The sequence below is a fragment of the Apium graveolens genome, unplaced genomic scaffold, assembly GCF_009905375.1.
Source record: "Apium graveolens cultivar Ventura unplaced genomic scaffold, ASM990537v1 ctg6311, whole genome shotgun sequence".
Taxonomy (NCBI): Eukaryota; Viridiplantae; Streptophyta; class Magnoliopsida; order Apiales; family Apiaceae; genus Apium; species Apium graveolens.
Genome location: NW_027419372.1, coordinates 38,938 through 54,985, shown reverse-complemented (window position 1 = coordinate 54,985; position 16,048 = coordinate 38,938). Strand labels below are relative to the sequence as shown.

At 32.1% G+C, this 16,048-nt stretch overlaps 2 protein-coding genes across 2 annotated transcripts; both read right to left on the bottom strand.

The window, feature by feature from the left end:
• Positions 1-367: 367 nt before the first annotated feature.
• LOC141703180 (uncharacterized) lies at positions 368-1,988 on the bottom strand. The gene is made up of 3 exons (XM_074506774.1): positions 1,658-1,988; positions 1,050-1,588; positions 368-457 (listed from the first exon to the last, which is right to left on the bottom strand). The coding sequence occupies exons 1-3, from the start codon at positions 1,986-1,988 to the stop codon at positions 368-370; spliced, it is 960 nt and encodes a 319-aa protein (XP_074362875.1).
• A 12,310-nt stretch (positions 1,989-14,298) lies between these two features.
• Positions 14,299-14,955, bottom strand: LOC141703179 (uncharacterized). The gene is made up of 2 exons (XM_074506773.1): positions 14,853-14,955; positions 14,299-14,783 (listed from the first exon to the last, which is right to left on the bottom strand). Exons 1-2 carry the CDS (start codon positions 14,953-14,955, stop codon positions 14,299-14,301), a joined length of 588 nt encoding a protein of 195 aa, XP_074362874.1.
• Between the last annotated feature and the right edge of the window lie 1,093 nt (positions 14,956-16,048).

Below are 16,048 nucleotides of genomic sequence, written 5' to 3'. Positions count from 1 at the left end.
CTGTGCATGCTAACTTTTTTTCACTATCCACCTAACACAATCACAAATACACGACAATAATTGCTGCTTTCCAAGTTCTGACAAAGTTATATTTTTTAAAAGATGATTTTACTACCAAAGCAGCTCAGTGATAATTTTTCTACTCCTAATAGCAACTACAATGCAAATGTCAGGTTGCCTAATTAAAGTGGGACCCAACTTATATCACCTCAACAAAAAATGGCATCTCTAGATAGTGAACAACTTATTCAAATGCTAAGATTCATTTGTCAGAAGTGTTATACCTTTAGCATTCAACACTTGTGCAACCCGGTTCAATTCTCATAGCTCCAATGCAAAATAAAAGAAAAATGAGGAGGGAGGATGTCTAAAGGCTCTCAAATGGGCAGCACTGGAGCTGCTGCAGCACTCCATTGCTCACCCCACTAATGCATGCTAACCTTTTTCCATTATCCACCTAACACAAACAAATAGAGATCTATATGTGTGTGTATATAATGACAATAAATTGCTGCTTTCCAAGACATTTGATATTCACCCTACCAAAAAAATTCTAAAAACTCTACAAAGGAATTAATCTTGAATAATGATATAAAAATTAAATTTTTTTATAATATAATAAATTATATTTGAAAAAGTAAATTTCATACTAAATAAGATAATCTTATATAAGTTTAGGAGAACAAAGATATTGATATTAACATATGAAATCTACTTTTACGTTAAAAGAATAGTGTTAGTTATTATTTGGCATGATATTAAAATTTTATGATTGCTTAGAAATTAAATTAATTTTAAATTTCACCATTGTTTGTTATGCCCAAAAATTGGTATAAACAATATTCAGATTGAGATTGATTAAATAGTCAAAACTGGGGAAGAAACGGCTAAAATTAAGGAACAGATAAAGTTATGGAAGAAAAGTAGGCGCGCCCTGTGTGTAGGAAGGATGCGCCCTATAGTTTGATGGCTGATAAATAGGTTTCTTTCAATGGACCCCATGTATAGTAGACTCTGTGGAGTGTTCTGTTTTCGCCATTTTTGCACACCATGTTGATTGTCCCTTTGCCCTCAATTTGTACTCGAGATCCATCACCAAACTTCACATGTCCTCGTAGTGTCTTGTCCAACTTTTCAATTTTTTCACGACACCCGGTCATGTGGTTACTTGCTCCGTTATCGAGATACCACATATTATCTGTTTCCTCCTTTGTGTTCGATTTTGATCCTTCACTGAGCAAAATCACACCGTTTGTTGTTTCTTTACTTATTGTCATTAGGAGAGCAGGTTCATCATCAGCTGTTTGTGACAAATGCACTTTTCCGCGATGCACTTTGTCCCTCTTCGGTTTTCTACATTCGGCAGCGAAATGCCCATATGCTCCACAGTTGAAACACTTTATTTTACTTCGATCAATTCTGTCATGACCTCCCTGATTATCCCGTCCATGAAAACCGTTTCCACCTCGATTAGATATTTGCAGCCACTCTTCACGTGTAAGCAGAAGCTTCCCACTACTGGCTTCATATTTTGACCATTCTTCCTCATTTATGAGTAGTTGTTGCCCTTCTTTGCTCTCACCTTGTCCTGAAAGATGTTATTCATGAGCCTTCAACGAGCCAATTACCTCCACTATAGACATTGTTTCTAAATTGCCAAATTGCTCAAGTGTTGAGGCAATTTGTAGAAACTTTGTTGGAACTGCCCGTAGGATTTTCTTCACAACGTACTTCTCTCCAATTGATTCTCCAAGTGCCATGATCTTCGCAACCCAGCCATTCAATTTCAAATAAAAGTCATCCAATTGCTCCGTCTCATTCATCTTCAGCGACTCAAACTCCGCCTTGAGAGTTTGGGCCTTAAATTTCTTCACCCTATCAGCACCTAAAGACGTTGTTTTAATGGCTGCCCAGACTTGTTTGGCAGTTGTACGCTCCGCTAGTGTCAACAGCAGTTCTTCTGAGATTTCCTGGTAGATCATCGCCATAGCACGTTTATCCGCCTTGTCCTCGATGGGTGCTTTTGGGTCCTTGGGCTCTACTGCTTCCTACACGTTATATGCCTGCAAATATACTTTCATTTTCATAGCCCAGGCAGTATAATTTGTTTTTGTTAGCATTGGGTAGCTAAGCCCAATTTGCCCGTCTTTGCCCTTGCTTGAATCTGCCATTGTTGTGTCTCGATAGTACGTTTCTCTAACTGTTTATAGTGCTCTGATACCAGATGTTAGAAAGTAAAGATAATTGTTTACAAATGCAACTGGGATTACAGAATGAAACAGGAAGAATTACACGATGAATAAAGAAAGCAGCTAACATCCATAACTCCTACAAACCAGGTCACACTCTTGATTTATCTCCATGAACACCAAACTGACTATAACTACTTCAACGTGTACACGTTAGTTTATTCAAAACATTATTAAATAAAACAAACAAATAGAACATGTTTAGAATTAAACTCAACAACAAGTACACGATAATAAGTTGCTGCTTTCCAAGTTCTAACAGAGTAATTTTTTAAAAGACGATTCTACTACCAAAACAGCTCACTGATAGTTTTTCTACTCCTAATAGCAACTGCAATACAAATGTCATGTTGCCTATTTTTAGTGGGATCCAACTTATATCACCTCAACAAAAAATGGCCTTTCTAGAAAGTGACCAACTTATTCCAATGCTAAGACTCATTTGTCAGAAGTGCTACACCTTTATCATTCAACACTTGTGCAACCCGGTTCAAGTCTCATAGCTCCAATACAAAATAAAAGAAAAATGAGGAGGCCGGATGTCTAGAGGCTCTCAAATGGGCAGCATTGGAGCTCGTACAGCACTCAATTGCTCAGCCCACTAATGCATGCTAACTTTTTTCCACTATCCACCTAACACAAACAAATACAGAACTATGTCTGTGTATATATAATGACAATAAATTGCTGCTTTCCAAGACATAGTAATATTTTAAAAAGATGATTCTACTACCAAAGCAGCTCGCCCAGAGTTTTTCTACTCCTATACTTGTAGCTGATATTCACCCTACTAAAAAAATTCTAAAAACTCTACAAAGGAATTAATCTTGAATAATGATATAAAAATTAAATTTATTTATAATATAATAATTTATAATTTAAAAATTAAATTTAATACAAAATGAGATAATCTTATATAAGTGTAGGGGCACAAATATATTGATATTAACATATGTAATCTACTTTTACTTTAAAAGAATAGTGTTAGTTTGTTTTTCGACTAATATTAAAATTTTATGATTGCTTAGAAATAAACTGAATTTTAAATTTCACCATTGTTTGTTAACTAAATTTAAATTAATTCAAATATTTATTAAATTTTTATAAAGTACGTTTTAGTTATCTTCTAAATCATTAATTTACTAATTATCAACTATAATTCATTTAATTTGGTGATTCCCACTTATTTTTAGCAGCATATGTTTTATATATTATTTTTTAAGAAATTTATCCAAATATCTAATAGACGGTAATACACCAATATATTTATTCTAGAAATTTATTTTAATTCAAATATTTATTAAATTATTATAAAGTAGGTTTTAGTTATCTTGTAAATCATTTATTTATTTGCTGATTCCCACTTATTTATAGCATCACATGTTTTATTTTTTAATTTTTAACAAATTTATCCAAAAAACTAATAGACAGTAACACACCAATACATCATTCTACAGACTCACTCTAGGGCCTTAACACAACTAGGTCACAGCCATCTTTCCCCTCTCTCAAAAAAAGACCTCGATAATGGAATGCAAGGCCATAAATATTGTTCATACATATATTTAGAGTCACTACAGATGTCTCAATAAATGTCTGTTTTCAAGTTTAGAAACCACAACTAAAAATAATTGAAGATAGTAAGCTAATTGCTCACCACTCATTAGAGTTCTATAAGGTTAGAACCTTTCCCAGAAAAGGATGATTGAAATAATACTGTGCATACTAACCTTTTTCCACTATCCACCTAACACAATCACAAATACACGACAATAACTGCTGCTTTCCAAGTTCTGACAAAGTAACATTTTTTAAAAGATGATTTTACTACCAAAGCAGCTAACTGATAATTTTTCTACTCCTAATACCAACTACAATGCAAATGTCAGGTTGCCTATTTTCAGTGGGACCCAACTTATATCACCTGAACAAAAAATGGCATCTCTAGATAGTGAACAACTTATTCAAATGCTAAGACTCATTTGTCAGAAGTGTTATACCTTTAGCATTCAACACTTGTGCAACGCGGTTCAATTCTCATAGCTCCAATATAAAATAAAAGAAAAATGAGGAGGTAGGATGTCTAAAGGCTCTCAAATGGGCTCAATTGCTCACCCCCACTAATGCATGCTAACCTTTTTCCATTATCCACCTAACACAAACAAATACAGATCTATATCTGTGTGTATATAATGACAATAAATTGCTACTTTCCAAGACATTTGATATTCACCCTACTAAAAAAATTCTAAAAAACTCTACAAAGGAATTAATCTTGAATAATGATATAAAAATTAAATTTATTTATAATTTAATAAATTATATTTTAAAAATTAAATTTTCATACTAATTAAGACAATCTTAGATAAGTTTACGGGAACAAAGATATTGATATTAACATATGTAATCTACTTTTATGTTAAAAGAATAGTGTTAGTGTTTGGCCTTATATTAAAATTTTATGATTGCTTAGAAATTAACTCAATTTTAAATTTCACCATTGTTTTTTAACTAAATTTATTTTAATTCAAATATTTATTAAATTATTATAAAGTACGTTTTAGTTATCTTCTAAATCATTAATTTACTAATTATCAACTATAATTCATTTAATTTGCTGATTCCCACTTATTTTTAGCATCATATGTTTTATATATTATTTTTTAAGAAATTTATCCAAAAATCTAATATACCGCAATACACCAGTATATTCATTCTAGAGACTCACTCTAGGGTCTTAACACAACTCAGTCACAACCATCTTTCCCCCTCTCTCAAAAAAAGACCTGGATAATGGAGTGCAAGGCCATAATTATTGTTCATGCGTGTCTTACAGTAAATGGGTGTTTCAAGTTTAAAAGCCACTACTAAAAATAATTGAAGATAGTAAGCTAATTGCTCACCACTCATTCTAATTCTACAAGGTTAGAACCTTCCCTAGAAAAAGATGATTGAAATAATATTGCACCTGTATTGCACCACTCAATTGCTCAGCCCACGGATGCATGCATGCTAACTTTTTTCCACACCTAACACAAACAAGTACATGACAGTAAGTTGATGCTTTCCAAATTGTGACACAGTAATTTTTTGAAAAGATGACTCTACTACCAAAGCACCTCACTGATAGTTTTTCTACTCCTAATAGCAACTGCAATACAAATGTCAGGTTGCCTATTTTTAGTGGGACCCAACTTATATCACCTCAACTAAAAAGAATGGCTTCTCTAAGTGTCCAACTTATTCCAATATTAAGACTCATTTATCAAAAGTGCTATACCTTTATCATTCAATACTTGTGCAACCCGGTTCAAATCTCATAGCTCCAATGCAAAATAAAAGAAAAATGAGTATGCCCGATGTCTAAAGGCTCTCAAATGGGCAGCACTAGAGCTGCTGCACCACTTAATTGCTCAGCCCACTAGTGCATGCTAACTTTTTTCCACTATCCACCTAACACAAACAAATACAGATCTGTATATATAATGACAATAAATTGGTACTTTACAAGACATAGTAATATTTTAAAAAAATGATTCTACTACCACACCAGCTCACCCAAAGTTTTTCTATTCCTATACGTGCAGCTGATATTCACTGTAATAAAAAAATTCTAAAAACTCTACAAAGGAATTAATCTTGAATAATGATATAATAATTAAATTTATTTATAATATAATATATTATATTTTAAAAATTAAATTTCATACTAAATAAGAGAATATTATATAAGTTTACGGGAACAAAGATATTGATATTAACATATGTAATCTACTCTTACGTTAAAAGAATAGTGTTAGTTAGTGTTTGGACTGATATTAAAATTTTATGATTGCTTAGAAAGTAACTGAATTTTAAATTTCACCATTGTTAGTTAACTAAATTTATTTTAATTCAAATATTTATTAAATTATTATAAAGTAGGTTTTTGTTATCTTCTAAATAATTTATTTACTAATTATCAACTTTAATTCATTTATTTGCTGATTCCCACTTATTTTTAGCATCACATGTTCTATTTTTTTTAATTTTTAACAAATTTATCCAAAAATCTAATAGACAGCAACACACGAATACATTCATACTAGAGACTCACTCTAGGGCCTTAACACAACTCGGTCACAGCCATCTTTCCCCTCTCTCAAAAAAAGACCTGGATAATGGAATGCAAGGCCATAAATATTGTTCATGCATATATTAAGAGTCACTACAGATGTCTTACAATAAATGTCTATTTTCAAGTTAAGAAACCACAACTAAAAATAATTAAAGATTGTAAGCTAATTTCTCACCACTCATTAGAGTTCTATAAGGTTAGAACCTTCCCCAGAAAAGGATGATTGAAATAATACTGTGCATGCTAACTTTTTTCCACTGTCCACCTAACACAATCACAAATACACCACAATAATTGCTGCTTTCCAAGTTCTGACAGAGTAATATTTTTTAAAAGATGATTTTACTATCAAAGCAGCTCATTGATAATTTTTCTACTCCTAATAGCAACTACAATACAAATGTCAGGTTGCCTATTTCAGTGGGACCCAACTTATATCACCTCAACAAAAAATGGCACATCTAGATAGTGAACAACTTATTCAAATGCTAAGACTCATTTGTCAGAAGTGTTATACCTTTAGCATTCAACACTTGTGAAACCCCCTTCAATTCTCATAGCACCAATGCAAAATAAAAGAAAAATGAGGAGGCCGGATGTCTAAAGGCTCTCAAATGGGCAGCATGGGAGCTGCTGCAGCACTCAATTGCTCACCCGACTAATGAATGCTAACCTTTTCCATTATCCACCTCACAAACAAATACAGATCTATATGTGTGTGTATATAATGACAATAAATTGCTGCTTTCCAAGACATTTGATATTCACCCTACTAAAAAAAATCTAAAAACTCTACAAAGGAATTAATCTTGAATAATGATATAAAAATTAAATTTATTTATTATATAATAAATTATATTTTAAAAATTACATTTCATACTAAATAAGACAATCTTAGATAAGTTTAGGGGAACAAAGATATTGATATTAACATATGTAATCTACTTTTATGTTAAAAGATAGTGTTAGTTAGTGTTTGGACTGATATTAAAATTTTATGATTGCTTAGAAATTAACTCAATTTTAAATTTCACCATTGTTTTTTAACTAAATTTATTTTAATTCAAATATTTATTAAATTATTATAAAGTACGTGTTAGTTATCTTTTTAATCATTAATTTACTAATTATCAACTTTAATTCATTTAGTTTGCTGATTCCAACTTATATTTAACATCATATGTTTTATATATTATTTTTTAAGAAATTTATCCAAAAATCTAATATAGGGCAATACAACAATATATTCATTCTAGAGACTCACTCTAGGGCCTTAACACAACTCAGTCACAACCATCTTTCCCCCTCTCTCAAAAAAAGACCTGGATAATGGAGTGTAAGGCCATAACTATTGTTCATGCATGTCTTACAGTAAATGGGTGTTTTCAAGTTTAAAAGCCACTACTAAAAATAATTGAAGATAGTAAGCTAATTGCTCACCACTCATTCGAATTCTACAAGGTTAGAAACCTTCCCTAGAAAAAGATGATTGAAATAATATTGCAGCTGTATTGCACCACTCAATTGCTCAGCCCACCGATGCATGCATGCTAACTTTTTCCACACCTAACACAAACAAGTACATGAGAATAAGTTGATGCTTTCCAAATTGTGACACAGTAATTTTTGAAAAGATGACTCTACTACCAAATCAGTGTTTCTACTCCTAATAGCAACTGCAATACAAATGTTAGGTTGCCTATTTTTAGTGGGACCCAACTTATATCACCTCAACTAAAAATAATGGCCTCTCTAACTGTCCAACTTATTCCAATGTTAAGACTCATTTGTCAGAAGTGATATACCTTTATCATTCAATACTTGTGCAACCCGGTTCAAATCTCATAGCTCCAATGCAAAATAAAAGAAAAATGACCAGGCGCGATGTCTAAAGGCTCTCAAATGGGCAGCACTGGAGCTGCTGCACCACTCAATTGCTCAGCCCACTAGTTCATGCTAACTTTTTTTCACTATCCACCTAACACAAATAAATACAGATCTATGTCTGTGTATATATAATGACAATAAATTGGTACTTTACAAGACATAGTAATATTTTAAAAAGATAATTCTACTACCAAAGCAGCTCACCCAGAGTTTTTCTACTCCTATACGTGCAGCTGATATTCACCCTAATAAAAAATTCTAAAAACTCTAGAAAGGAATTAATCTTGAATAATGATATAATAATTAAATTTATTTATAATATAATATATTATATTTTAAAAATTAAATTTCATACTAAATAAGAGAATATTATATAAGTTTAGGGGAACAAAGATATTGATATTAACATATGTAATCTACTCTTACGTTAAAAGAATAGTGTTAGTTAGTGTTTGGACTGATATTAAAATTTTATGATTGCTTAGAAATTAACTGAATTTTAAATTTCACCATTGTTAGTTAACTAAATTTATTTTAATTCAAATATTTATTAAATTATTATAAAGTAGGTTTTAGTTATCTTATAAATCATTTATTTACTAATTATCAACTTTAATTCATTTATTTGCTGATTCCCACTTATTTTTAGCATCACATGTTCTATTTTTTTAATTTTTAACAAATTTATCCAAAAATCTAATAGACAGCAACACACCAATACATTCATTCTAGAGACTCACTCTAGGGCCTCAACACAACTCGGTCACAGCCATCTTTCCCCTCTCTCAAAAAAAGACCTGGATAATGGAATGCAAGGCCATAAATATTGTTCATGCATATATTTAGAGTCACTACAGATGTCTTACAATAAATGTCTGTTTTCAAGTTTAGAAACCACAACTAAAAATAATTGAAGATAGTAAGCTAATTGCTCACCACTCATTAGAGTTCTATAAGGTTAGAACCTTCCCCACAAAAGGAAGATTGAAATAATACTGTGCATGCTAACTTTTTTCCACTATCCACCTAACACAATCACAAATACACCACAATAATTGCTGCTTTCCAAGTTCTGACAGAGTAATATTTTTTAAAAGATGATTTTACTACCAAAGCAGTTGACTGATAGTTTTTCTACTCCTAATAGCAACTGCAATACAAATGTTAGGTTGCCTATTTTTAGTGGGACCCAACTTATATCACCTCAACTAAAAATAATGGCCTCTCTAACTGTCCAACTTATTCCAATATTAAGACTCATTTGTCAGAAGTGCTATACCTTTATCATTCAATACTTGTGCAACCCGTTCAAATCTCATAGCTCCAATGCAAAATAAAAGAAAAATGACCAGGCCTGATGTCTAAAGGCTCTCAAATGGGCAGCACTGGAGGTGCTGCACCACTCAATTGCTCAGCCCACTAGTGCATGCTAACTTTTTTTTCACTATCCACCTAACACAAACAAATACAGATCTATGTTGTGTATATATAATGATAATAAATTGGTACTTTACAAGACATAGTAATATTTTATAAAGATGATTCTACTACCAAAGCAGCTCACCGAGAGTTTTTCTACTCCTATACGTGCAACTGATATTCACCCTAATAAAAAAATTCTAAAAACTCTACAAAGGAATTAATCTTGAATAATGATATAATAATTAAATTTATTTATAATATAATATATTATATTTTAAAAATTAAATTTCATACTAAATATGAGAATATTATATAAGTTTAGGGGAACAAAGATATTGATATTAACATTTGTAATCTACTCTTACGTTAAAAGAATAGTGTTAGTTAGTGTTTGGAGTGATATTAAAATTTTATGATTGCTTAGAAACTAACTGAATTTTAAATTTCACCATTGTTAGTTAACTAAATTTATTTTAATTCAAATATTTATTAAATTATTATAAAGTAGGTTTTAGTTATCTTCTAAATCATTTATTTACTAATTATCAACTTTAATTCATTCATTTGCTGATTCCCACTTATTTTAGCATCACATGTTCTATTTTTTTAATTTTTAACAAATTTATCCAAAAATCTAATAGACAGCAACACACCAATACATTCATTCTAGAGACTCACTCTAGGGCCTTAATACAACTCGCTCACAGCCATCTTTCCCCTCTCTCGAAAAAAGACCTGGATAATGGAATGCAAGGTCATAAATATTGTTCATGCATATATTTAGAGTCACTACAGATGTGTTACAATAAATGTCTGTTTTCAAGTTTAGAAACCACAACTAAAAATAATTGAAGATAGTAAGTTAATTGCTCACCACTCATTAGAGTTCTATAAAGTTAGAACCTTCCCCAGAAAAGGATGATTGAAATAATAATGTGCATGCTAACTTTTTTCCACTATCCACCTAACACAATCACAAATACACCACAATAATTGCTGCTTTCCAAGTTCTGACAAAGTAATATTTTTTAAAAGATGATTTTACTACCAAAGCAGTGATAATTTTTCTACTCCTAATAGCAATTACAATGCAAATATGAGGTTGCCTATTTTCAGTGGGACCCAACTTATATCACCTCAACAGAAAATGGCATATCTAGATAGTGAACAACTTATTCAAATGCTAAGACTCATTTGTCAGAAGTGTTATACCTTTAGCATTCAGCACTTGTGCAACCCGGTTCAATTCTCATAGCACCAATGCAAAATAAAAGAAAAATGAGGAGGCCGGATGTCTAAAGGCTCTCAAATGGGAAGCACTCGAGCTGCTGCAGCACTCAATTGCTCACCCCACCAATGCATGCTAACCTTTTTCCATTATCCACCTAACACAAACAAATACAGATCTATATCTGTGTGTATATAATGACAATAAATTGCTGCTTTCCAAGACATTTGATATTCACCCTACTAAAAAAATTCTAAAAACTCTACAAAGGAATTAATCTTGAATAATGATATAAAAATTAAATTTATTTATAATATAATAAATTATATTTTAAAAATTAAATTTCATACTAAATAAGACAATCTTAGATAAGTTTAGGGGAACAAAGATATTGATATTAACATATGTAATTTATTTATGTTAAAAGAATAGTGTTAGTTAGTGTTTGGACTGATATTAAAATTTTATGATTGCTTAGAAATTAACTCAATTTTAAATTTCACCATTGTTTTTAACTAAATTTATTTTAATTCAAATATTTATTAAATTATTATGAAGTACGTTTTAGTTATCTTCTTAATCATTAATTTACTAATTATCAACTTTAATTCATTTAGTTTGCTGATTTCAACTTATTTTTAGCATCATATGTTCTATATATTATTTTTTAAGAAATTTACCCAAAAATCTAATATAGCCCAATACACCAATATATTCATTCTAGAGACTCACTCTAGGGTCCCCCTCTCTCAAAAAAAGACTTGGATAATGGAGTGCAAGGCCATAACTATTCATGCATGTCTTACACTAAATGCGTGTTTTCAAGTTTAAAAGCCACTACTAAAAATAATTGAAGATAGTAAGCTAATTGCTCACCATTCATTCGAATTCTACAAGGTTAGAACCTTCCCTAGAAAAAGATGATTGAAATAATATCACCACTCAATTGCTCAGCCCACCGATGCATGCATGCTAACTTTTTTCCACACCTAACACAAACAAGTACATGAGAATAAGTTGATGCTTTCCAAATTGTGACACAGTAATTTTTTGAAAAGATGACTCTACTACCAAAGCACCTCACTGATAATTTTTCTACTCCTAATAGCAACTGCAATACAAATGTTAGGTTGCCTATTTTTAGTGGGACCCAACTTATATCACCTCAACTAAAAATAATGGCCTCTCTAATTGTCCAACTTAATCCAATGTTAAGTCTCATTTGTCAGAAGTGCTATACCTTTATCATTCAATACTTGTGCAACCCGGTTCAAATCTCATAGCTCCAATGCAAAATAAAGAAAAATGACGAGGCCCGATGTCTAAAGGCTCTCAAATGGGCAGCACTGGAGCTGCTGCACCACTCAATTGCTCAGCCCACTAGTTCATGCTAACTTTTTTTCACTATCCACCTAACACAAATAAATACAGATCTATGTCTGTGTATATATAATGACAATAAATTGGTACTTTACAAGACATAGTAATATTTTAAAAAGATGATTCTACTACCAAAGCAGCTCACCGAGAGTTTTTCTACTCCTATATGTGCAGCTGATATTCACCATAATAAAAAAATTCTAAAAACTCTACAAAGGAATTAATCTTGAATAATGATATAATAATTAAATTTATTTATAATATAATATATTGTATTTTAAAAATTAAATTTTATACTAAATAAGAGAATATTATATACGTTTACGGGAACAAAGATATTGATATTAACATATGTAATCTACTCTTACGTTAAAAAAATTGTGTTAGTTAGTGTTTGGACTGATATTAAAATTTTATGATTGCTTAGAAATTAACTGAATTTTAAATTTCACCATTGTTAGGTTACTAAATTTATTTTAATTCAAATATTTATTAAATTATTATAAAGTAGGTTTTAGTTATCTTATAAATCATTTATTTACTAATTATCAACTTTAATTCATTTATTAGCTGATTCCCACTTATTTTTTTCATATTTAACAAATTTATCACAAAATCTAATAGACAGCAACACACCAATACATTCATTCTACAGACTCACCTCTAGGGCCTTAACACAACTCGGTCACAACCATCTTTCCCCTCTCTCAAAAAAAGACATGGATAATGGAATGTAAGGCCATAAATATTGTTCATGCATATATTTAGAGTCACTACAGATGTCTTACCATAAATGTCTGTTTTCAAGTTTAGAAACCACAACTAAAAATAATTGAAGATAGTAAGCTAATTGCTCACCACTCATTAGAATTCTATAAGGTTAGAACCTTCCCCACAAAAGGATGATTGAAATAATACTGTGCATGCTAACTTTTTTTCACTATCCACCTAACACAATCACAATACACGACAATAATTGCTGCTTTCCAAGTTCTGACAAAGTTATATTTTTTAAAAGATGATTTTACTACCAAAGCAGCTCAGTGATAATTTTTCTACTCCTAATAGCAACTACAATGCAAATGTCAGGTTGCCTAATTAAAGTGGGACCCAACTTATATCACCTCAACAAAAAATGGCATCTCTAGATAGTGAACAACTTATTCAAATGCTAAGATTCATTTGTCAGAAGTGTTATACCTTTAGCATTCAACACTTGTGCAACCCGGTTCAATTCTCATAGCTCCAATGCAAAATAAAGAAAAATGAGGAGGGAGGATGTCTAAAGGCTCTCAAATGGGCAGCACTGGAGCTGCTGCAGCACTCCATTGCTCACCCCACTAATGCATGCTAACCTTTTTCCATTATCCACCTAACACAAACAAATAGAGATCTATATGTGTGTGTATATAATGACAATAAATTGCTGCTTTCCAAGACATTTGATATTCACCCTACCAAAAAATTCTAAAAACTCTACAAAGGAATTAATCTTGAATAATGATATAAAAATTAAATTTTTTTATAATATAATAAATTATATTTGAAAAGTAAATTTCATACTAAATAAGATAATCTTATATAAGTTTAGGAGAACAAAGATATTGATATTAACATATGAAATCTACTTTTACGTTAAAAGAATAGTGTTAGTTATTATTTGGCATGATATTAAAATTTTATGATTGCTTAGAAATTAAATTAATTTTAAATTTCACCATTGTTTGTTATGCCCAAAAATTGGTATAAACAATATTCAGATTGAGATTGATTAAATAGTCAAAACTGGGGAAGAAACGGCTAAAATTAAGGAACAGATAAAGTTATGGAAGAAAAGTAGGCGCGCCCTGTGTGTAGGAAGGATGCGCCCTATAGTTTGATGGCTGATAAATAGGTTTCTTTCAATGGACCCCATGTATAGTAGACTCTGTGGAGTGTTCTGTTTTCGCCATTTTTGCACACCATGTTGATTGTCCCTTTGCCCTCAATTTGTACTCGAGATCCATCACCAAACTTCACATGTCCTCGTAGTGTCTTGTCCAACTTTTCAATTTTTCACGACACCCGGTCATGTGGTTACTTGCTCCGTTATCGAGATACCACATATTATCTGTTTCCTCCTTTGTGTTCGATTTTGATCCTTCACTGAGCAAAATCACACCGTTTGTTGTTTCTTTACTTATTGTCATTAGGAGAGCAGGTTCATCATCAGCTGTTTGTGACAAATGCACTTTTCCGCGATGCACTTTGTCCCTCTTCGGTTTTCTACATTCGGCAGCGAAATGCCCATATGCTCCACAGTTGAAACACTTTATTTTACTTCGATCAATTCTGTCATGACCTCCCTGATTATCCCGTCCATGAAAACCGTTTCCACCTCGATTAGATATTTGCAGCCACTCTTCACGTGTAAGCAGAAGCTTCCCACTACTGGCTTCATATTTTGACCATTCTTCCTCATTTATGAGTAGTTGTTGCCCTTCTTTGCTCTCACCTTGTCCTGAAAGATGTTATTCATGAGCCTTCAACGAGCCAATTACCTCCACTATAGACATTGTTTCTAAATTGCCAAATTGCTCAAGTGTTGAGGCAATTTGTAGAAACTTTGTTGGAACTGCCCGTAGGATTTTCTTCACAACGTACTTCTCTCCAATTGATTCTCCAAGTGCCATGATCTTCGCAACCCAGCCATTCAATTTCAAATAAAGTCATCCAATTGCTCCGTCTCATTCATCTTCAGCGACTCAAACTCCGCCTTGAGAGTTTGGGCCTTAAATTTCTTCACCCTGTCAGCACCTAAAGACGTTGTGTTTAATGGCTGCCCAGACTTGTTTGGCAGTTGTACGCTCCGCTAGTGTCAACAGCAGTTCTTCTGAGATTTCCTGGTAGATCATCGCCATAGCACGTTTATTCCGCCTTGTCCTCGATGGGTGCTTTGGGTCCTTGGCTCTACTGCTTCCACACGTTATATGCCTGCAAATATACTTTTATTTTCATAGCCCAGGCAGTATAATTTGTTTTTGTTAGCATTGGGTAGCTAAGCCCAATTTGCCCGTCTTTGGCCCTTGCTTGAATCTGCCATTGTTGTGTCTCGATAGTACGTTTCTCTAACTGTTTATAGTGCTCTGATACCAGATGTTAGAAAGTAAAGATAATTGTTTACAAATGCAACTGGGATTACAGAATGAAACAGGAAGAATTACACGATGAATAAAGAAAGCAGCTAACATCCATAACTCCTACAAACCAGGTCACACTCTTGATTTATCTCCATGAACACCAAACTGACTATAACTACTTCAACGTGTACACGTTAGTTTATTCAAAACATTATTAAATAAAACAAACAAATAGAACATGTTTAGAATTAAACTCAACAACAAGTACACGATAATAAGTTGCTGCTTTCCAAGTTCTAACAGAGTAATTTTTTAAAAGACGATTCTACTACCAAACAGCTCACTGATAGTTTTTTCTACTCCTAATAGCAACTGCAATACAATCTCATGTTGCCTATTTTTAGTGGGATCCAACTTATATCACCTCAACAAAAAATGGCCTTTCTAGAAAGTGACCAACTTATTCCAATGCTAAGACTCATTTGTCAGAAGTGCTACACCTTTATCATTCAACACTTGTGCAACCCGGTTCAAGTCTCATAGCTCCAATACAAAATAAAAGAAAAATGAGGAGGCCGGATGTCTAGAGGCTCTCAAATGGGCAGCATTGGAGCTCGTACAGCACTCAATTGCTCAGCCCACTAAT